The sequence below is a fragment of the Gallus gallus genome, chromosome 5 (genome assembly GCF_016699485.2).
Source record: "Gallus gallus isolate bGalGal1 chromosome 5, bGalGal1.mat.broiler.GRCg7b, whole genome shotgun sequence".
NCBI lineage: Eukaryota > Metazoa > Chordata > Aves > Galliformes > Phasianidae > Gallus > Gallus gallus.
Genome location: NC_052536.1, coordinates 10,850,867 through 10,875,615, shown reverse-complemented (window position 1 = coordinate 10,875,615; position 24,749 = coordinate 10,850,867). Strand labels below are relative to the sequence as shown.

General features: G+C 38.0%; 1 protein-coding gene across 18 annotated transcripts in view; it reads left to right on the top strand.

Annotated features, from left to right (window-relative positions):
* The window catches only part of SOX6 (SRY-box 6), a 404,747-nt gene that overhangs the window by 302,117 nt on the left and 77,881 nt on the right, over positions 1-24,749 (top strand). For 14 of the 18 annotated variants that reach the window (XM_025150674.3, XM_025150677.3, XM_040700840.2 and 11 more), the window contains 2 exons: positions 7,225-7,348; positions 15,762-15,841. In XM_025150674.3, coding sequence (XP_025006442.1) covers positions 7,225-7,348; positions 15,762-15,841 — 204 coding nt within the window. The remainder of the gene's footprint in view (positions 1-7,224; positions 7,349-15,761; positions 15,842-24,749) is intronic. The other 4 variants (XM_046941614.1, XM_046941612.1, NM_001398399.1 and 1 more) reach the window with 1 other exon arrangement.

The following is a 24,749-nucleotide window of genomic DNA, read 5'->3' as shown; positions in this document are numbered from 1 at the left end:
AGTTGTGCAATATGATGTAGAGGTTACAAGCTGTGGACTATAATGGAATTGCTTTATACTTGCTCTGCGTTGTTACCTCTGTGTTGGAATAAGAGACCAGGGTCACTTTGTATCAGTGTCCTCCAGTGTACCCTGCAGACATAACATGGTCTTTGAGCCTGAATTAATGTTTGTATTCAATAGCTGTATGTGCTTTGTGAAATATAATTACAATACAACATGGTTACAAACCCTTGGTATGTATTGTCAGGAACATAGAAAACTACAAGCAATGTGCTGATCATGATGAAATTCTTCCCGTAGTGAAGTAAATGGCAGAACACCTATTAGTGTCAGTCCTGGCTTTCAGATACCTTCTGTACTTTTTTCGTATCATTGACAAAAACAGCCTCAAAGTTTTGATTGGAGGCACCAAGAGATGTCTCTGTTTTCATTCTCGCTTCTTCTGGAGCTGTTTTTTAGAGCAAAAGACAGTCCTTCCTTTAGCAGTCATCAGTGTTGTAGAGTTACGTGATGTTTTGCACTGTACATTGCAAGCCCTTCTATTGAGGGAATTAGTTTCCCACTAATAACTAGTGATGGCTACTACTCAAAAAAAGAACTCCCTCTTGAAAGGATGTGGGGGGAAAACTCTGCTTGAAAGCACCAATATGAAATGCAAATTTTAAAGCATCTCTTGCTCTAATTTTTTCCATCAACAGAAAATTTCAGCGTACTCCAAAAATGTTGCATGTTTTGATATCACCGTATAAACATAAGCTAATGGGGAATTTCTGACATAATTTATATTTAGATTTGAGCTCAGGTAATGGAGCTTCTGTATATAAAATATCAACAAGTATCATTAAGCTGCAATATTTTTCATATTTTGGCAAGAATAAGACAAGGTGCAAATGAGAAACATACATCTTCACTAGTCTTCGGAAATATCTGAAATAATTGACTTGCTCAGTCTTCTGTGATGGCTTGGTGACCACTAACTGTGACAATTTGCATAATAGTCAACTCTTCACTTCTGTAGAGATAACTGTTTGTATCTGATTAAAATTAGGACTATTTTAGTTCTCTTGACTTTTCGAGAAGTTGCAAAAATAGAGATTTGCTGTTATGCTTTAACCAAACAAATGCACACATGGGGATAACAATATGCTGAGTTTATGCAGATTTTACAACACAAATCTGAATAAAATACCCACTAATAGACCCTGAAGGGGTAATAAACACACATGAATTTTCCTTAGTTGCACTTTAAAGTGATTTTAACATACTACTAGACCTTAACAATAATATTTAATTGACAAGATTATGCATTTGTATGGATTGAAAAGGTGGTAGATCTCTAACTCCAAATGAACTATAAATTCACTTTTGCATAACATGTTTTATTTATTTCTGTACAGCAGAGATGTTCTCCATCCCTCCTAGTGAGAGTTTCTTAAAATACAGACAATTTAAATAGATTTAATTACCATTTATCATACTCTTCATGAGATCATCTTCAGTTGAATTCTCTACTTCCAGGTAGTCAAGAAAGCTGGATAAAAACAGGGCAATACAACGAGAAGCTAGTAGAAAGGAAACAGGAGCTACTGTTCTGAAACATTTTGTTTTCTGTGTGGTCGGTAGCATTTTTCTGTTGCTCCCTTCTTTATTTCCCAAGCAGATGGAATTTATGTTCAGCTCATTTAAAGTTTTGAAGTAGAGAGGAAGAAGTAATAAAAAGTAAGAATGCTCTGTTTCTCTCTATGATCACGGCCACAATTTTCACATTAATGCTGTGGCCAATGCAGTAGACTTAAATCTCCAAATCATGCTGAACTGTTGGGCAAATGGAAGGAAGAGAGGGAAACAGAAAGAAAATAGCAGTTAGGATTTCTTTACAAATTCTGTAGTGGATTATGTTATTTTTCATACTGTTTCCTATATGAAATGTTCTCACTTTGCAAGTCTACGGTATCTTTTTTACAGTTTATTTGCCAGCACTTCCCCTGGGATCTCATTGGCAGACATGTTCTTTGTGGCTCATGTACTTCACTGAGAGGAAATATTTTTCAATTAGACTGTAGATAATTAGATGGCAGATAAATTAGAACATAATATACCTCCCTATATAGTGATATAGGCTCTAGTGATTCTATATTGCTAGCAGGAGCAGAAAGCAGCTGGTGTATAATTTTCAATGTGGGAGCTATGTCAATGCAATCTTGTGTCTCTTAGCTATGATGCAGTGCCTGCGTGATCACTTTGGGCCGGCTGGAGCACACCTTCCATAGGTTGTCCTTCCTTCCACACAGTGACAGATGATTCCCTGGGATCATCTGTGCTAGATGAGATTTCTCATTTAAGCGCTTGGGTCTGCTCTCACATATTATCTTAAAATGAGGGAATGTTAGACGTTGATCGTGCATGAATTCAAACTCTTGATCATCAGTTACATTTCTGAGCTCAGAACAAAAGGCCCAGCCACCACTGGCACACAAATTAGCCAAGTCCTTTATAACTGTTAACCCAGCCTGACAGTCACTTTGCCTCTTCAGAGTAGCACAAATAAAACAACCAGGCCATTCAATTGTAACCAAAAGACCTTTTCATTTTTTCAGTACAATTCTTCTGCAGTTTACTAAATAGATCATTTTGGGGACCGAAAAAAGAACTCAGTCACAGCATGATTTCATTTGAATACTGGCAGAGCTGAGGTGGAGAATAGGACACAGACCTGCACGAATCTTAGCACTGCTTTGAAGCGTTGTGGTCCCGCCAACTTTCACATACCTGAGTTCTGGTAGAAGTCCTTACATCTGTATGCTTCATGATGTTTACTTTCTTGCACTGTCACCAATATAATCTAATAAAAATAAAAGCGATTTCACATTTTTTCCCCTTTTATTTTTCTCTTACAAAGATCATCATCAACAACAGCAAAAAAGCCTTGTTTTTAAATAAAATTCCAGTAGCATTATAAAAACAACAGAGTCATATGTCATATACAGAGCACTTAAAGTAGAGGTGAGGTAAACACATATCACATGCTGGGTAGTTAAAATCGTGTATTATTCTTTGGTGGGAGAATTCAAAGGCAATGGTTTCAAATAGTTGGATGTTGAACTCCTCTAGGGGTTAGGGGATATTTAGCCTATCACATTGTTTTGCGTTAGTGCAGTTTGTAATGATAAAATATTTCAAAGTCTGTGCCTGCTCTCAGTGGCACTTTATTCTCCCCTTTCCTGAAGCCACCTGCACAGGAGAGGCAGCTTGTCAAGTTTGATCCTGAAAAGCTGGAGAGGAATTTGGCCAACAGCATAGAGTAGGGTTTCTTTCTACTCTTGGAGTCTGTGGTCAGCTCAGCTACACAGAAGTGTGCGAGCTGCCTTTTTTGCTTGCACTGCTGCCATCATTTTCTCTGAATGCCTTTGCTACTCTAGCTGCAATGCTTGTTTTAGAAGCAGTTTTGTTTTTTAAAGACAGAACCCTTCCTGTTCTTTAGATGTTCTCACTGTCCAGAAGAGGTCAGTTTCATTCAGTGTAATTTCCTTTGCAGTGGTAAGCTGTATCTCTCTGGCTTCCATTTTCCACGCATAACACTAAACATCAGTGACTTTCTAACAAGGACTGCCCAGCCTAGGACTTCTAAGATTAGCATTCACGTGCCTGTGGGACAAAGCACTGCAGATTTGCTCAGCTTATCAAATGGGCCACCAGCTTGTATCATTTCACGGAGAATCAAATTGGAAGTTGCTTCTTGAACTAATCAGGGCTGATTTGCTCTAAAGTTGCTTCCTGACTTAGATCTCAGGCAAGGAAGTGCTGTAATCAGTTCCCAAGGGCTGTCAGAGTTGTGATGGGATATTAAAGGAATGGTACACTACTTTTTAAGAGTTTCCTAATCTTGGTGGCTGCTCATGTTTAACGGAATAAAATCTGAGCGTGTTGTATAAAAACAGAAATCAATCTTAAATCTTTAAATAAGAAGAAATAAGAAATCTTGAAATAAGATGGAATTACATTTGAGGCTGAAGAACTGAATTTTGAAAGGAATATCTTCAGTATTCCATCAGGGCTTGCTGCATTTCAGTTAAAGGTATAGACTGGCAGAATTGTTCAAAACCAAACATTTATTACCCTTCACCAAAAATAAATAAATAAATAAACAAAAAAATAAAAAAATAAATAATCTTCATGAAAGAGAAAATGAGTCCCCCTGAGTGTCACTGTTTGCATATTAGCCCATAGTATGGGCTCTGCCAAGTTACTCTCTGACTGACTGCTGCAGATGCTCTTTCTCAAGTATTCTGAGTGAGATCTTTAGTGCAAGTCTTCGGGGACAAACAATAGCACCTGTTCCTCACAAGATAGCAGCCCAGTTAGTTCATTCATGTATCTTTAATGAAGCTCTAGGGCAGATGGCAAAAAATGGCATCATCAACAACTTAGCACAGAGGAGACAAAAGGGGAAAGCGCGGATCCAACAATAGGCTATTTTTACGAATGCAAAGAGACAGAGTCAAAGTGTTTCTCGGGCATCTGCTATCGTCTTGCTTTTCAGAAAGACCTAAAGAACATCTCAGCAATTAAAATTTCTGGGCTTGTAGCCGAATTTATGAAGTGCACCCATCAGTCCCTCCTCCCAATTTCTCCCCACTGAGTAAAATGGAAATAGGGGGAAAAAACAGCAACAAATCTCCTTGAAAAAAATTGTAAATAAAACTTGTCTATTGTATTTTTGATACTCACTTCATCTAACAATACAGTTATCAGTGATGCCTGTACTGTCAATGGCCTTTTAATGTTTATTTGTGCTTTTCAGTTGACCTGTGCTCATAATGGACACCTATGGATAAAATAATTCTGGATGAAACCAGCACTGACCTAGGAATAGTATTTAACATTTGTCAGTGAAAAGACAGTGGGAGGGAAGGATTGTCATTTGGTATGGGCTTCTTTCAGTAATTCTTTTCAGTGTAACCTGCAGTTTGCATTTTCAGTGTAAGTCCCATTTAGTCAGAGTTATGTTGATCTATACAGGCTGAGGACTTGATCCTACGTTCAAAGTAAGTACCTCATGGAACAGGAGCAGATAGGGCACATAGGTAGAACATGCAGTGGTAATTCTCCACACTTGCAGAAAACATTTGACAGTCTTAAAAAGTCTTCTGGATAATAGTGGATGCAACTCTACAGCATTTCATAGAGAAAAGTCAATGACCATTTTAGGATTTGGTGCTAATAATATGTTTGAAATCGTTTTTATGACACTGTGGTGTGAAGAGCTGCTGTGGGTGTATGTTTGCAACATCACTCTAACCACAGCTCCCTCTCTATTTTCCTGAATCTTCTGAGTTTGTGTTGGTGTCTCGTACCTGTGCAATTTCCCTTGAAATACCAGCTGTGCTTGCTGATTGAAGGGGATGTTTGTGAAATCTTGCGTCCATTGATTAGATGGCATTTGGAAACTATGGAAAATGATTGTTAATTGTATTATGTTTTGAATTCTACAATATCCTGCAGTTGTTCCTATCAGACAAAGGCTGTGTTTTCATTTGCTGGACTCCTGTAGAGCCAGTGTAAAGTAACACCATGCAGCAAAATGAGCACCATTTTATCAGAGGTAAATGCCTGGTCTGGGCACGTGGGGATCAACTCCAATCTAACCAAGTTTAACTCATAACCTAAAATGCACAGCCAGGCTTACCTCAGCTAAAATGAAAGAAATAGCTGCTCAAAGCGAGTTTCTTTCACGCCCCAGTGCCATAGCAGTAATTGCACAAAGACCTTTTTATTATAAGTTGATTTTCTTGAGAAATGGATTTAAAAAAAATACTGTAAAGTGTTTATTTTTTGTTTGACCTTTATTAACCTACATCTTAGGGCTTTCCCAAGAGGAGAGTTGTTGGTAAATTAACCCTCATAGACACACACAGTAGCATTTCTGCACTGCATCAATGGTTATGAATGTAATGGGGATATGACAAGAAAATTTGGCACTATTTAAACAATGTCATAGGTCACCATATGGAATTTGACAAAAAAAAAAAAAAAAGTTTTTTAGGAATTAAAATGAAAACAAAAATGCTTGAAGTGCACCTTAACTTCTTAATAGTATTTGATACCACTGATTTATGGTGGAATGAAGGCAAACTTTTTTTTTTTTCTGTCTAAAAAAACAATTTCTTTCCATCTTTGATACATAAATCATTATATGTTCACTTAACTACTGATCAGACAAATTATAGTCAGATGCTTGGGTGGCTGTGGGGCTCAGAAATGATGGATAAAAACTCTTAGTGATCCTAGCCACTGTCTCACATGTAACGTAAATGAAGATAGTAGGAAAAAAAGTGGATTTAACAGACACAGTTCTGTCACATCTCCTGTTTTCTATATGTTCAATGCAAATCCTAATACAAAGTGAAGAACGTTCTGCTTTTGTACGTTTGTACTCTTTGATACATTTATTAAGGTCGAATTAAATTTGATATAGTAGGTTTTATTCTGAAATGCTCTGTGTATGCAGCTCCATAATTGCCAAGGTACATGATAGTGCATAAAACTATAAAACTGCTTAGACAGATGAGCAATTTGTACATTATAGTGAGGTGTGTATGGCAAAGGATGTTAGTTTAATTGGGAGCCAAGATGTTGGAGCCTTAAATCTTAAGAGCTGGAGTACAGGCTAGGAGACTATTTAATACTGCGGTGAATTTTTGAAATAATGTACCTGAGTTGTTGGTGAAAAATACAATGTTGTAAGATCTCAGAATTCAAATTACCCTAAGGATACTAAAATTGGAACATCGGAGTGGCTACTGCAGTGGTAGATTACTTCTAAAATACTTGTCATTCTGCTGTTCGTGGCCAAAGATAAGCAGCCTTGTGAAAAATTAACAGAAATACACACCACTCTTCTTATTAAAGAATCTATGGTATGTTTGAAAGGTTTATATTTTTTTACCTCATGCCAGGGCAGAGAATGTTAACTAAAAAAGAAAACCAAAAAACTACCAAGAAGTAGGAAAATGTGCAGTTCACCGAGACTGCTACACCTTTGACACTGAGGGAAAACAATGTTAGTTGAAGGCTTTGATGTGATAATGTGAAATTGGCAGGGATTACATTAAGGAGAAGGTTCCGTGGGACTGTGTGAACACAAGAACACTATCAGTACTGCAGAAATACCTGTCAAGACAAATTTGTGCTATTTCTGATCAGAGACTCTCTTCTGTTTAGCAGGTTCAGGGTCACATGCCTCCGCTCATGATCCCAATTTTTCCACACGACCAGCGGACACTGGCAGCGGCTGCTGCAGCCCAGCAGGGATTCCTCTTCCCCCCAGGAATAACTTACAAGCCAGGTAAGCTGACAGGGATGTGAAGCTATTTAACATTTTAAGATATTAACTGTAGCTTCTTATGCAATCTGTCTCATATAGAGGATACTACGCTACTGGCATAGCTGGTTAGAAATAGTGTGAAGTTTTGCAGCTCCACTTCAAAAAGCTTCTGGTTTGAAGGATGTAGATGGAATATTAGTTATTGAAACTCTGTGTCTTTTTTTTAACCATAATTTCCCCAAAAGTCATTTGCTCTAAATATTGGCCTACCAGTCTACTAATTTACATCTGCTCTGCTCTGTGCCATTATACAAAAGCTATGTATCTGTAATTAATTGTGTTATCTTCAGTGTACTTGTCTTGTGCCAAAGTTGTTACTCTTAATTAGTGATAAAAGTCAGAGCAAGCATAGTTTAATTATCAGGCTTCAAATGGGCAACTTTTTGTTTGATTTCAATCTAAATAATAAAAGGTGTCAGTAGTTCAATCCTATTCATCAGACTTGTAACAGGTCATATAACCTTGCAGGGAAATATGTTTTGAGATGATTTAGCAAATGTTATGATTTCTTTCTTTTTTCCTCTGAGTTTACAGGACTCCTGGGGAATTCAATTAGGGATATAATGGTTTGAAGCTACTTTCAGAGCCTCCTTGTAAACAGGGCTTTAAATGTTTAAAGACACATTGCCAAAGGAATTCAATGTAGGAAGATAGTTAAGTAAATACGAGTCAACCTTATTTTCATTTGTGCATTCTTTGTAAGTGACCTCAGTCCAGAAGAAGCCACCTTATTTTGCTCATTAATTCCCTGTCAAGCTGCCTTTAGCATATTAACCTGATAATAACTACAAAACATAAATACCAGTTTCTTTTTTTGACATTAAATATGAAATGTACAAAGTAAAGCATTGATCCTGCTCCCCCTGACATTAGTGGTATTTCTGCAGTGGACTGCAGCAGGAGCAGGGTCATATCCAGAGTAAAGCCTCATAATAGATGATATAAACAGTGTGCTAATTAAAAGCCAGGTTCAACCTAAAATCTCTTCTAGCAAGTTTACTTAATATTAAATGAAATGAGGCCAAACAGGATTTCAGCAAGCATTTCCGTTCATCCAGCTCAAATCTGCCTCTTTAGTCTAGAGACATTCCTCTTTAAACACCAAATATTTTTAAACACTGAATCTTTTAATTATCTTATCTGCAGCATTAAAACTCCCTAAGTTCTTTTCCAACTTGTCTTGCTGGGGCACTATATGCAGGAACCGGATAATGGAGCTCTGAAAGGCAGCTGGTTCTAGATGGCACAGGCTGATGGTCATTCACACATATAACCACCTCACAAGACTTGGAGAACAAAGTGAAGAATATTTTCTCTCCAAAGATGTGATAAGAATTGCCAGTTGTAGAGACTGTCCACAACACCCTGGCTAATACCTATCATCTTGCAGATGAGAGAAGGCCTGTGTTCTAGTTTTTTGCTTTTCTCATTTTAATTGGAGTTGCTTTCTGAGTAGTCGCTCTTAATGATTAAACTGTTGGTTCTTCACCCCTCTGAAAGGTGATATGTCAAATTGCTTCATGTTGCTTTTGGCTCTGTAGGATACTTTGGTATGGCAGTGACTCTGAAAGAATACCAGCATGATTTTCTGCAAAAGAACAGATTTTTGCAGTTATCCCAAGGTGTTCCTTATAGTACCTATTCTAACTACTTATCAAGCCTGTACTGCTTTACCTGTGACTCTGCTGACCTCATTGCAAAAGTGATAAAACTTAAAGCCATCTTTCTTACTTGCTGGAATGCAAAAAAAAAAAAAAAAAAAAAAAAAAAAAAAAAAAAGTATATAACAAACGTTAAAAGATTGAAACACAGACAGAAATCAAGACCTAGATATCTCAGAACAGAGCTATCGGGAACAGAGCTGAGCTACCTAATAGTATGTTAGTGGTTTGTATCCAGCTGACGCTAATAAAGGACCGAAGTCACAATGATCTGGCTATACTCAGACAGGCAAGAAGTGAGAACATTTATATTTATAATATATTTATTAAGCTCTACAACATGTGTGGCACAGGTAGCTAGGCAGGTTAGTCTTTTCTGTTGGAGAGAGGTCATGATTTAAAAAAACACACCATAACTACAGTTTCTATTGATAAATTCCTATTTTTGGCACTCTCAGCACAGTAGTTTAGGAATTAATGAAACTGGAGATTAAGTTACACTTTTCATAGAGAGGTTCTTCAAAGTCATTTCTGAGGAATATTTATGAACTTGACTGATACTACCTGTACTCTTCCACCTTTGTGAGAAATGAAAGTTTCAACTCTAGAAGTGTCGGTTTAAACTCACTTATACTTCTGAGGAAAGAAGGGAGATGCATTAACCCTTTAGAGAATTACAGTTTTCTTTCTGCTGGCCTGTTTGGTTTTTGCTTCGTTTTACTCTAGATTGATGTAGGCAAGGCTAAGTTTTGACAGTGCCAATTTTCTTTGACATTCAGAAATGACCTTGAAAGGGGTTTCAGTAATAGGAGTTGTGGGAGATGGGTACTTTTGAAACTCTGTGTCAATTAGGAAATGTCTAATGGTTGTGTGTGCACATTTACTTTCTTAGCCCACAAAATGGGCTAGATATAAGCCATCTCTGATTTGGAAGCAGCGTATCCACATTAGTGTACCATGATGGCCAGGATAAGAAATCTGACCTTAGTGCACAGGTAGGGTTATGATTACTTGTGTATGTCAATGCAGATGTGTTTTTGAGGGCTAAATGGGCCACAAAAAAAAAAAGCTCATGTCTGCTTGGCTCAGTGTCAAGATATCATCTTGGGTACTGTTGCAGATATGAATTTAAACTCTGAATTTAGACTAAAGTAGGAAAATGTAACAAACTGTAGTAAGTTACACCCTCAGTAGGAGGAACTCTAGGAAGGAAAGAGAATTAAACAGATTCTGAGGCCCTTCCAGAACATGCCTGCTGAACTCCTGGGCTCTAAAATGTTATGAATAGAAAACTCACAGAATTGCTGACATACGGCTATTCTTTTTATCCGACAGGACAGTTTCCTACTGCCTGGCTGGATCTATAATATCAGGTGACTGTAGGTCTTTTCCCCCATGTTTTGGAACTCTAGGAGGTGAAAGAGCCAGAAGTTAGCAAGAACTCATGACAAGTAATAATTACATTAGAGAAAAAAAAAAACCCCAAAGTCCCGTGCTTCCTTATGTATCTCAAAGTCATGTAATATAATTTTCCGGCGTGGTAAGTACTAATTGAGAAATCAGAGCTGCATAGACCACCTAATTAATTTTTTATACATATTTCAGTATTTATAGTGTATACTGGATTAATTAAAACTTTAGGGCGCTTGCATCTCAAATGACTGTTGTGACTGTTGACCTGCAGGCACTTGACGAACCTTGCAGAGTACCTGGTTATGGGGTTGCCCCTTATTCCAGTGGGAAACTAAGAGAGGCAGCTGTTAGGAAGCTAATACTTGCCCAGAGGTGCCACACAATTATTATGATTATTTTGCATTCCAAGTACAGCAAAGCAACTATTCTAGCTTTCTGACTGTGACCACGATACTTACTACTTGGAACTGCTGGGTAACATAAGTATCATTATACCTTTTCTTCCAGTGCAATTTTCCTATCCTTGAATATGATTAGAGTTTCCCCTTTGGTGCCCTGGGTAAAGAGGCACTGAGTGCTATAAGGAGGAAGATAACTCCTGCCTCCACTTTGCTGTGCCTCAGGAGTTACTTCTTTCCAGGTTTGTGTATAGGAGAGAATGGGGAAGTAGGATGGTGACAGAGGAAAGGTAGAGGTTAATGCTGGGCCAGACCGTGCTGGCTGTGTAGCAGTGCTTTAGGTGACTTTGAAAGCAATGACTACTTTTGCTCAATAGTCTTCTACAAGTGTTTTCTGTTCTGTCAGTTTTTTATCAGATGTGGAAAGTACCTATGAAATAGATTATTGAAAATAGAGACTTTGAGGCACGGAGAGTGTAAACATCTATTTAAATGGGTTTTCATAGTAATATGCTGCAGTGTATTTTCAAAGCATATCTTCTTATTTAACCCAGAAAGTATATAAAGATCATGATTAGAATGATTGAGAAACAGCCCCTGTCTGCCTGCTTAGGTTATTCTGTTTTATAGACTAAAATAATTTACAAGAGATTTTTCTATGCTAGCAATATAATGAAATGTGAAAATTCAGACTCTTTTCCTAGGCCAGTGGCAAAACTAATGGGAAATGAAGTTAAATTTTTGTCATTGTTCTGTTCTTGCTTTGAAGCAAGTAAATAGTAACTACTTTGAAGTCATTGAAAAAAATTAGATGAAACGTGACAAAAAAAACCTGTAATACTTATTGTCATCTGGCTGGACCTCAGAACATTACAGCACTATGAGATATTTATCATAGAACTAATTAAACTCGGTGATTACAATAACTAGACTGCATAGCTAGCATCTTCTTAGATCTGTCAGGTTACGCTGATACTCATCATTGCCATTTCCATTTGGAACAGGCCTTTCAGAAGTTTTTCCCAGAGCTGAAAATGGCTCATATTTTATATAACACCGTACTGTGTTTCCACAAGCTGCTGTTCCTCTTGGCACATGAGAACAGAATCAGCTGTGTACTGATTTGGACATATATCTTTACATGGCAGAGGTGCTACATGAGTCTCGTTTCTGATGGAAATTCCCCAGCACTGACCTAGTCTGTCATGTGTTCCTTGTTGGGTTTTAGTGGTTGCAACAAGGAATCTGTAGCCTTCAGGATCTGTTGCTGCAATCTATGTGTGCCTCACTCCTAAACATTGAGGTGAGAGCAGGAAGTGGTAGTAGGCAGCTGAATATTTTCAACTGGGATTTGCACTAAAGCGCTTTACCTGCAAGCAGGCAATCGCTGGGGCAGCTGATTTTGCTGTAATGTGAGGATGGCAATAAGGCAATGCCGTGGCTCTCAGATCCCGCTCAGATCCTTCCTGTTCAGGAAGAACTAATGTTGTGTCATCAGACAGAGGAGATGCTGTATAGTATTGCCTTATCTGTCACCTCTGTAAACCTTTTCTTCAGTCCTGAAGAAGGGGTGGGCATCTGTATCTCTGCTGTGTCCCAGCAAGACTGTGTGTGATCTGGCACAGCTCTTCCACCCCTGTTTCCTATTATTCTACAATTGCATGAAGATAAAGTGCAAATGGCTTTTCGAGATCCATATGTGAAGAGACAGGTTTTAAGGCATAATCCCAAAATGGGTAAGCCATTATCAAACTGAAAACTTGGAGAGTCAGCTTATGTCTTACAATCATATTTTAGGAAAGATTGGTAATAAACCAAAGCCTTCCCCTACTGTGAATCTCACAAGAGCTGACTCTTCTGTTGGCCAGACTTCCTTCTTTTCCTTACAACTTGCAAAGCCGTGATCTGGAAAGTAAGTCCATACGTCCTATAAATAAAATCCAGTACGCTTCCTCCCTTAATCCAAGGCAAACTGAAGAACATTTACATTATCTCCACATGGAATAGCATGGTACAATTTTATGCTGCTTTTATTCAGTTGAAAATGTTGCTCAACCTGACAAATGAAACAGAAGTCTGGTGTCATTTTCCGTAGCTTGTAAACACCAATTTATATATAAACAGCAGCAGCCAAATGTAAATAGACAATCAACACAGCAAGGAGATTGAAGAGATCAGTTTGCAAAACATGACAGATTTTCTTCTTTTGGCGTTCTTCTTAGGCCTGGTTATGAAAGGCCAGCACACCCTGGTACCTAAAGCAGACTTGTCTGAACACGCTCTGTCTTCTTTTGTTCAAATTTAAAAGAATGGATCTTCATGCAAGCATTCTGAATCGAGGAACAAATTTGGAAAAAAAGATTGCTACAATGCATTGACTGATTTCTTGCCAAGACAGCTACTGAGAAGCTTCTTGATCCATTCTTGCACTGAGAAAGTTAGAGGGGAGAAATACGTACCTTCTGTAATTAAAAATTAAAACCAGTCAATTCCCTGCATGCTCCGTTTCCTCAAGGGAGGAAAAAAAACTAAAATACCTTTGCTCTGCTTTTACTGCTTTGTGTCAGCAAAGTATTCCAAGGCTGACAGAGTATTAATTTTTGTTCTCAGCGTAATGACGCTGCTAACACACCAGGACTTAACCATAATTTAGGGTATTAAAATAAGGACAAAAAAATAAGGGATAGTACGGTGTGTTAATAATAAATAAATGGCATAACTATGAAATTATACTTTCCTGGAACAAAAGAAGGAGCTGTAGCCAGCAGGTGAGCGAGAGAACACTATAGGGTGTGGTAGAGATACTGTTAAATTAATTGTGAAGCTAAAAACTCGGTGTGTCTGCCTGTGTGGGGGTGTGTGTGTGTATGCGTGTGTGTAAAATATCTGGCTATTTCAAACCATAGGAGCGTGACAGCTGTGAAAAAGGAGTGCCGCGGGGAATTCTTTTAGAGTTTGATTTTTTTTTAAATATGTTTGACATGGAAAATGTTTTAGTACAAATAAAGCAACTGGTATTGAACTTAAAAAGTAGATGTGGAGGGGGAGAGAGAAAGAAGAGATTGCTGTGTGGAACAGGAATGAATTATTCATGATATTTAAAGAAAGAATGCCTCCAAAATGTTCTGCAAGACAGTCCATGCTGATGACTGGGAAGGTTATTTCTCTCTCCCCCCCCCCCCCCCCCCCCCTCCATTTAAGGCATCATTAATTTCAACATCTTTGTGATTTTTTTAAAACCTTGTAAAATATTTCTGACAGAAACTTTATTTAACTTAGATTAGCGACTTATTTATTCAGATAATTTCATATAAATATCAAAGAGATGAGTAGAATTGCTTAACCACAAAGAGGCAGCTTTAGTAGTTGAAGAAAGGAGCTAGATTTTTTTGTTGCCTTTTTCTTTTTTTAGGTAAAAAAAACCAACATCTTTGCAAACTAAAATCAACCTCATGGAAGGGGGAAAATAAGAGGAGATATTTTGAACATTACTCCATAGGACACCAGTTCAATATAGTGTTAGTGAACGCATTGTAGCAGAGCTCCATATGCAATCAGAAGCCAATTGTTACTGGACTGTGTACAAGCGCATACTGTGCTCAATGGTCTGGTGAGGTATTATGGATATGATGCAAAGAGACCTTGTGGATTAGACATGTACAATTTATTAAAAAAGTGGAACAACTGAACGTTTTAACTGAGCTGAACACAATAGCACTTCAGGTGGTAAATAAGAAGAGTTCTGAGAAATCCAGCTACTGCCAAGACTTTGGGTATTGTTATTTACTTTGAGGGTGCTGACAAAAAAAATCTAACTCCTGGAATGTCCGGATTATTTCATTTTGAATGTGATATTTTCCCTCATTATTACATTATGCTTTTAGCATGGAAAAGTTAACACAAAACAGGCTGATTATTATAAATCTCAACAATGTAGAGAAGAGCAGTCTGTTAAAATGTAGACTACAGATAGTACTTAACTCTGACTTTCAATGAGAAGCTTGAGCCAAAGCGATATTCCATTAAGTCATAGTTACAGTGTAATTTATCCATCACTGTATTAATTTTTACATTACCAATTCCTAACTGCTTCAGCATTCCTTCACTCTTTACATGGACTAAGAGTCTCTGTGGCACTGTGCGACACCATGTTGCACGCATTTTTTATCAATAGTATCTCTTGTTTTCTAAAGTATTTGCTGTCCTCTCTATGCAGAGGGCACACATTTTTCAGTTCCCAGAAAATAGAACGCAGAGATTTTTGGGTCTGGATCTTTGTGTAACTGAACTACTTCTTCATCTATTAGAGTTGAGTAGGTTCCCAGCTGAAAGGGATAGCTAAAATTATATTTACAGCTATTTTTCAGACCATTTAGTTTGATTTTTGTCATTGGCTATCTGAAAGGAGTTGTCGAAACAAAGACCACCTCAACCTGTGTTGTCAGCTAGGTGGCTTTCCCAGGAAAGAGCTACTTCATTCTGAAAGGAAAGTACTCTGCATTAATCAGGGATGGAATTTCTTGGGTCGCAGCAAATGGATCCTGTTTTGTGGTGACATTTTTTTCCCTCTGGGATCCACTGGGGTTTCCTAGGGTATCTTGTCTGTGTGTCTGTGGCCTTGAGTCCCACTTTGTGCCCAAGTTTACATGCCTGATTCGAACATGGCTTTTGAAAAACAAAAATGTTTTGTTATGTTTTGCCAGTTTGCCTACCAGCTATCTGCTAACAAAAAAGTTCCAAGGGAGCATGGCAAGCCCGTGCCCAGCAAAGCCTTTTGTTTTTGCAGATGTTTAGGCTTAGAGGAGTGCTGTGGAGCACAGGCAATCCTAGGTCCATGTTTGCACTTGTCTGCTGCTATTCTCTGCTCATTGTCTGAACCTGCACGCATTGTTCTCCCGACAGGTGATAACTACCCTGTGCAGTTCATTCCATCAACAATGGCAGCTGCTGCTGCTTCTGGACTCAGCCCTTTACAGCTCCAGGTATGTGCCAGAACAAAAAAATGTGGGATCGAAGCCAAAATTTTAGGGGAAAACTGCTAACCAGCTGTATGCTAAATAATAGCCTGAATGTTAAATATTTTTTGAGCACAGCCCAGGAGGATTAACACCTTATGTACTTATGGTGCTGCAAATACAGCAACATGCATTCAACCTTGATACTCCAAGTGAAAGACACTGTTCTGCGTATTTTACATAAGCAGAATTAATGGTATTTTCTTAATTATATGACCAATTGGTAAGAAACATATTCAAAGGTCTTTTTCCACTTTATTTTCATTCAGTCTTTCCCCTGTATCTGCATGGTACTACCTTTAATTGGGGCAGTGTGTGTATGAAAACCAGTGTGTTACTGAAGCTTTTTCACAGACAGTGTGGGATTGACAATACAATAACTCTTTTGGCTTCTGTATTTAGGTAATCTCTACCATTCTGTGCATTAAGCTGGTCAAATGCCAAGCATAGTCAGGATGCTTGGTTTGGTCATTTATGTTTTTCTGGCATAGAAGGACTGAAATGTTGTGAAAGGAAGATTTATGTGCCATGTTATTAGCTAGCTTTTTGTGGCAAGAAGTTTTTAATTTCACAAGAAAAGACACAACAATGTCATAAATAATGAAGAAACAGTCAAAAGCTTTCAGAGTTAAAATGTGTGGAAAGGAAGTGACAGTGAACATGAGAGGAAAGGCCATTAAAGATGCATGTAACTATTTGCAAGTAAACCTTTGAAACCCCTGTTAGAGTTCGGTTCACATACAAAGTAGGAATAAATTGTGCCTAGAGTAGCGGTGTATTGCCATGTTAATATCCAAAAATCTACTTTGCTTACCCTTATGCAATTATACCTTTTTTCCAGAGGGAACAAAGCAAATTAAAAATCCTCTCATCTTTACCCGTTGCTGATATTCTTATTGCAGAGTTAGCATAAGTGAGAATGGGACCAAAACTCACTTTTCACCCATGGAACTGTCAGAAAAGACCCCTTGAGCTTATACCTGACCAAACCTAAAAGCAGAACTTGGAAAGGGAACGCTCTGACACTTCAGAGCAAGATCTCCCAGAATGTTTCTGCGTCGTAATAATATATTAAGACTGTCTCTTAGAGAGACTTTAAACTAAAGAGGAGTTTTTCAAAAGGAAAAATAGCAGGTACTCAATTTTAGCTGGAATCCTTTGAAAATCTGTATTTGCATACTTATTGAAGCAAAAGTTCCCATTAGCAGTTATAGGTGGGGCCCACAGATCTATCTGCACATCAGCCTTGACCAGAACCTACAGCAATGCTGCATTTTCATTAATTTTCAGAAATTATAGGCCAAGCTGATAAAAATGATATACACAGATAGAGAAAAGAACTTGAAGGAAGTGGTGTTAATAAATTCAAAAATGTTTGAGTGCTTGAGGGTATAGAATTTCCCTTCAGAAATATTTGTTGTAAAGGAGTTTTTTGGCTTACTTCCCCCCACCCTTTCCATTTCGTTTGAATTTCACTTCTATGGCATTTCAAACTCTTTAACGTTTAATGTTAATAAGGACTTACATAATAGAGTACTTGGCCTTCAGTCGGTACCTGCTCATCTGATTGTCAAATTGGCTGAAGTTTATTGACTCTTAGTATTGATGCTTTCTTTTCCTAAGTGTACCCTAAAAGCAAATTTTATTTAGGTATGATTGTGGGAGGGAATTTGTTGTTATACCTGATGCATCATGAAGTCTGCTAAGGGCGTAGCATTTCAGCTCATTTTTTCAGCTTTGCTTCCCTTCCCCCTTCTTTCTCCATCTTACTTCCGTGTACCCCACCCACTTATTTATTTACATAAATATGTGACCACGGTATCTGAGTATTTCCCAAGTGCTTAAAATACTGATCACAAAACTAGTTTCTGTTCCTTTCAGCCAGTGGGAGAAATAGCTAATTAGTTTGCATGTTTAGTTTTGTTACTACATGTGAGTGTGTGCATGTTATCGATGTTTGGAGAACTTGTGGACTAGAAACTATCACAATTAAACAAGCTTTGCAGGAGCTCTAATGATTCAGCTTTACTAGAACATTACTATTGTTCACAAAATTATATTCTAAAATCTATATCCAGCTGCAGTGGAAATTCTTTATCAGCTTCAAGCTTGTAGCCTCCTCTTTTTTCACTTATTTTGTTGGGATGATCAAGCTTTGAGTAAGAGCTACTAGCACTTTTGTGTTCTCATTTTCCTGTGTCTTAGGACAGCTTCAATGGAAGCTGTGAATTTGCTAGCAGAGGAAACAATTTACTCCCAGGTACATTGTGTAACCGTAGCAATTATTGCACGGAGGATGTTTCTCCAGTGACAGTGATTTATAATTAATGGTTTGTCTATTTCATTGAAGCTCTATTTAGCCCATCAGTATCAAAATGTGTTTTCTCTGGATGCCTGTGTCTCACCTGCAGATAATATATCTCCTTGAGTTGAAGACTGTAGTTGTAGTTACTACATGTCTATACCATTCCAGAAGTAGTAGAATGTTCTGCTCTGGGTTGATGTCAGATAGCTTGTTTTCATTTCATGCCGATCTCATGAGGGTGACATTGATGGCAGTGTTGAAAAAAAGATACAAGCTGTCCCACATTTCCCACTGACAGCTCGGCCTTGTCTCATGAGCTTCCTCAACAATTTGGCTAAGATTTAAGTAATGTGTTCTAGAACCATGTCTTGTCAGGACCTTGCTGATGAGGAAACAGTTCTCCAATTGTTGTCTGAGAGGGACAAAACTGCTTCTGTTTACTCCTCCAGCTTCAAACAACTGTGAGTGAATCCCACCGTATCAACCTTGTGCTAAATAGTTTAAAGGTACATTACCAAAAACAGCTGTAGCAGGTATGCATAGAGGTGTGTGAACCAGTTCTGATGCACATTACAACAAAAGTTGATTGTTTTTAAAATTAATCAATGAGAGCAGAAAAAAAGAAGCAATAATTTTCATTCTTCTCTTTTAGTTCCTCACCTTCTGTTCCATTCCTCTCCTTTTGCATTTCCCTAAATTTTGTCCTTAGTTCTCAAATGGTTGCAGTGCTATTAACTGATTGTAGATATGTATGAGGAGTAATCGTGCTAAAAGAGTGAACCTGATCATAAAATGGATTTTCCCAACTCTTGTGGTAGCAGTAGCCTAGTTATTGGGAAGTCTCAGTGGTGGCAGAGGGGGCACCTATACAGCCTTTCTTTCAAACAAAGAAGGTTCCTGTGTGCTCTTCGTGGTTTAAAAATCTGCCTTCATTCCTATATGCTTCTACAAAGCAGCCTATGTGCTAAATAAGGAAATGTTGCAACTCTCTTAACCACAACTGATAAACTGTTGATAGAAATGGAAGCACTACAATGATGCTAACTGGAGTTATTCCTAAACAAAGCAAGCTCTAGGAAAAAAAAAGCCAAACAAAAAAGCTCTAGTTCATAACTTCTTTCCTAAACTATTTGTGTAATTTGTCCTTTAAAATTTATCGCTTACCACCCTAATGAACCTTGGCGAGTCTTAACTGTAGTTGCAGCTGTGTTCTTGAGGCCTGAAGTTTTTAAAATTGATTTAAAAAATGTAAGTTTTAACTAAACATGTATTTATCTACTTCTATTCTCCCCTCCCATCTCATCCTACCCTTTCATACTCTCTTCTAATTGCAAAGTAAATGACCTTTTGTTATACCGCTGGGTGTGGATCCAGCACACCGCTGAAGCATTGCATAGCCTGCCTCAGGGGCACAATACGAGTAGAGTGAAGGCCAAAGAATGCTATTTTTAGTTGAACAGTTCGGCAGATGGAGGCATGAATACTCATATATCTGAAGGTTGAGGGGTTTGAACCATTAATTTTGATAATGTATTTAACCCTGGGAACAATCAGAAACTGTAACTCTAAGGTTACAATGCTTTTGACCTTTGGAGAACAGAGGGCACTCAGTACAGTAAACAATATATTACATTCCTACTTATTCCAATTCTCTCACACATATAAATTTCAGGACACAGATGACATTTGCTTTCCTCAGCTATTTTAGTGCTGGTTCTTAAAGTAAGTCAAGAAGAATGTGCAGGAAAGAGGCCAATGTAATGCGACAGTCATGTAAATACAGCCTTTAAATAGCTAAGATGTTAAATGTGGCCTTTTATGAAGAAATATTATTCTCAGAAACTAGAATCTTGGTGACTTATTATTTCAGTGAAAAAGTTGTTGCAGTGGACTGCTTCTCTTATTGGAGTTTCCTCTATATGTTGTAACCTTAAAGCAATTTTTAGTGGGTCTAATGTGATCTGATAGTGATAGCTTACACTCAGGGTGATTTGGTCCCACTCTGGTACCACATCATGCAAAGTGATGTACCTGCCTTATGTCTTATTAAATGATGCATGCTCCTCTTCAACAAATATAGCAGTTAAATATCACGCAGCTTAAGTATTTCTAATTAAAATATTTCCATGTGTCAGCATACTGGTAATGTATTATTTTAATCCATTTATTTTGTTTATGAAACAGTGACATATGTTTAGATTGTGAAATATATGAGCCTTAAAAATCACTTTATTGAAGAAAATTAATTTCTACAATGCTGTCTCAGTAATGTGTTCACTCACCCAGTCAGTCACTGGCAGGGCTGCCAGTCTTAATGTTGGTTAGATGCAGCTTAACAGTTTTATCTGACATAACACTCTCGGATGTAGTAGGCAATAATAATTTTTTCAAGTGCAAAAACGATAGGGTTTTCCTTTTTTTTTTTTTTTAACACAATGAAGAATGGAGATTGGATAATTGTGAAAGAGATTTGGCGAGACCAATCAAAATTAAAAACAGCAAGTTACCTTCTCAAAGTTAGACACTGTAATTTGTTTGTCAGCAGGTAGATGTTTGGGTCAGCACTGCAAGTGAGTGACTGTCAGCGGGAATTCCTACAAGACAAGTAATTTCCCTCAATGTATTACTGACAGATTGCTCACTTCTTCAAATCACTAGAGAAAACAAACTTAATATTGTTACAGACAGAGTTTCTGTCTTCATTAGCCTTACAGAATGATTTTATCTAGCATTCAAAGACTACTGAGCTCTAGGTGGGCATAATTTAACAGAATCTTCCTTATTATGATACAGTGAATGGTGGCCTAAATTAAGGGAATGGTGTGCGCAAATTTCAGCACATGGAAATAGTAAATTAAATATTTTGGTCCTTTTCTTATGTAGAAATGTAGGTTGGAGCACGGGAAAGAAAGGAGTTGAAAGAAGGTTTTTATTAGGGCTCTGGGAGACCAAGCAAGCCCTTTAATGAAAATAAAATTAAAAATACGCCAAGCTTGCAATACTTAAGAAAATTTAATTAAAATCAATGAAATAGTTATACTTATGTCTTTCTCTGCTTGAATGTTTATGTCTAAGTGTAATATCTGTGTTATCAAGTTGAATTATATCAGTGACAGTATCAATGAAAATGATGTCATTGAGTCAGTATTTTATCACATAACCTCAATTATTTGAAGGATTTCTTAATGCTCCCTCTTTTCCTCCTCCTTCTCATCTTCAGCTCTGAATCATCTTACAGACTCATTTTCATATGGAAAGAACAGTCCATCAAAATTGAGACTTTTGCAGTAACCTATCAGTTCTGATGAAATTGTTGCCAGGAGAATTTTCCTGGCTCCTCCAGTAATGGCATTCCTAGTAAAAACAAGAGGGAATCTCCCTACTTTCTTCAGTCTTGTAAAAACAGACAAACAAAGCCATTAACTAAAGTCATCAGCCTCCTACAGCCAGCAGCATTACTGCTGCAAGACCCTTTTCTCACCTGTTTAATGCCCTTTATCTCCCATAACGTCTTTAAACAGCAACTCTTTGTTACTTTTATTCTTGCTTAATGGAATAGTGTTGTGTTATGTAATAAAAAATGTAAAGCAATGTTTAAGAAAGAAGCTATTTCCACAGTCTATAGCAGTTCTAGTACTTCCCTTGGATGTGGCAAGCCTAAGTCCTGGGCTTACGCTCCCCCAGTTGCAGGAAGCACACTGGCCGCCAGACTGTCACCCAGCCTGGCGAGGCCCTCTTTCTTCCCTTCAGGTGGCCAAGCCCTCCTCCATCCAAAGTCCTGCACCAGTTCTCTTCTCCTACGCATGAAGACTCTTCAATCTGGCAGCTAGGGATCAGATAGGCTCCCATCTTTTGTACCTCTAGATCTTACCAAACAGGACTGCTGACTTCCAGGCCCTCACGCTCTGTTGAAGAGAGAATTTACCATTGGGATCATAAATGGCATAGAAATAAACTCACTTATCACGAAAGTTGTATGTTTAGAAAGATGTCATCTTTATATTATCCTCCTGGATTGCAGGAGGTTTGCTGAGTCTCCCCAGTCTGTACCAAAGCAGAAGAAGCTCTACCCCAGGTGACTGGAGGAGGTTGAGCCCAGAGCATCAACAAGACATTCTTGCTTCCTTAACCACTGGCAGCCCCTCACTGAATGCCCAGGCTCTATCTTAAAGTAGTTGTGCTTTGCAAAGCGCTCTCCCTCGGGTGCCACTTGGAAGCCAGTAAGAAGCAAATAAGTTACTGCTGCATTTACTGATAGAGCACCAGCGCGCTGTCAGGGGACCAGCACGTTTTTTAAAGCTCTTTTAAAACTGTGGCATCCCTTTGGGGACCAGGCTGACTGTGAGGCATACTCTGAGCTAGCAGTTGGATTCCTTCTAACTTTCTAGAAATGTATATGGTGTATGCCTTACAGGAATTAGCTGCAAGTATGTTTCAGGAATTTATAGTACTGATACCTATAGAGCAAGCTGCTTAATTTGGATACAAATTACAGACACAAAGAATTCTTTCCATGAAGGTGTTAGCATATTCAAACGTTTAGAAACTTAGCAGCAATCAGATTAATAACAAAGATGCTTTTACACTGTCAGCTCTGTACACAAATGAAAATAGTCCTCTATATCATCATTCCTCTATATCATCATTCCTTCCTCTCTGATTGCTATAGAAAGAGAAAACAAACCACCATTCATCTGCAGTGAAATTTGTAAGACTAAGGGTAGTTAGATGAGAACTTCCAGGTATAGACACACAGACACGTGCAGTGTGTGTGCTCACAGGAAACAAAAGAATTTTAAAGATTTGTGGGCTGAGCAGATGTCATCACATGCCTTTTTATGGAGGGTCTCTGATTATAGAGTGTATCGCCCTCCACTGACCCAGGTCAAAATGAAAGGAACACAGAAAATGAGTTAGAACTCGCTAAATGTAGTGTAGATGTAGCTATAATGGAATAGAGTAATGGTGTATTTAGTCTGTGATGTTTTCAGAATCCGTATGAGTGAGAAGTAGAATATGTCCCAAATCAAAGAAAGTGTTGGAATCATCTCTCTCTTAAGGATGAGCATGAGGGTCATATATGACTGTGGGGCACAACAGAAGGTTTGTGTATCAGTCCTGAAAGAAAGGCACTGGAGGGAGGAGCATCTGAAGGAAAAGGGGAAGATAAGAATGCTTAAATATCAGTATTAAGAGATTATTCTGGAAGCAAAGAAATCATTCACAAAACTTACAGAAGTCAACACTGTGAAGTGTTATTTTGGAGTTGTGCTTGAATTACAACAAACAGGTAGGCATGGAAACAAATGAAGAAGCATTCCCCGTTCAGGAATACTGAGAGTATGTTGTCGCATCCACTGGTATTTTACAAAGTGAAGTGAATGATGAAAAGAGGTCAAGTCCTTTGAAGGAATTGCACCATTTTTTCTACACACTAGGAAGAGATCAAGTCAACAGTGTTAACTGGTTTATAGCTTTATTAAATAGCACATCTGGGAATTATTCACCGTAATTCATCCTGTACTGGCCATCTATTCTACTGCAGTCTTCAACACCTAGGGGACGGCTAAGATCAGGCCTCATAACCATTTTAATCTGGTCTCAGCACTGCTGTTGAAATACCATCATACCCAGCACACATAAGACTGTGTGGCAGGCTTATGTGAAATATACATTTACTGATATAAAACGCATAAGTGTACAATGGATTTGTAACATCAATTCCCAGTTACCTGGTTTTGAGTTGTAAATGTGATTTTTTTCAGATTTAATTTTTATAAGCCCATTTGAATATGTTTTGCATAATTTTGTGTGCACTTCCTTTAAGGAAATTATTTAATTTTCCTTGAAGGAAGTTCTAAATATACAGTAAAGATCAGTGTGAGTGATCTGCTCAGCAGCCTGTAAAGCATGATTATTTTTAATGCTTTAAAATACCTGTAAATGGGGCTTGTTTTCTGCTTCACAAAGAAAACGTTTCACTGTTTTCTGCATTTAAATATACATTTAAGTATGTTGACTTACCAGGTAAAGCAGCAGGCTGAACAGGGACAAACCATTTTTAATGGTATGTTAATTGAATGGGATGCTAGAGATGCACCTGAGTGACTTTTTTCCCAGATGTGCCCCAGCTGACTGATAAAGCTTCTCCTGATCAGTAGAGCCAGTATATATTTATTATATCCTTGTCTCCTGTCCATTTTTGCTTGTGAAAGTAAGAGAATAGTTCCTAGGTACGTATGAGCTCCCTGTATCTCTTGCAAAAGTATAAAAACATTACAGTTTTAAACCCCAACAGTGCTTTTGAAATTAATTGTGCAGTTGCCTTGGCGTCTTCTCACAAGATGGGGATTTGGACCCAGGAATTATGAGGGATAGTGCAAAGTAAAGAGAGACTCTTCCTTTTTCTTGCCTTGCACCCATTTATTAGTGGGATGATGTCTCATTATTCTGTCATGGCAGCCTGCAGAAATCTAATTGTAGTGCTTTTGCCTCTTGGTATGATTAGCAGCAGTGGGTGAGCATTCAGTTTTCTTATTCTGTATCTGTACAGTTCCATACAGGGAATAC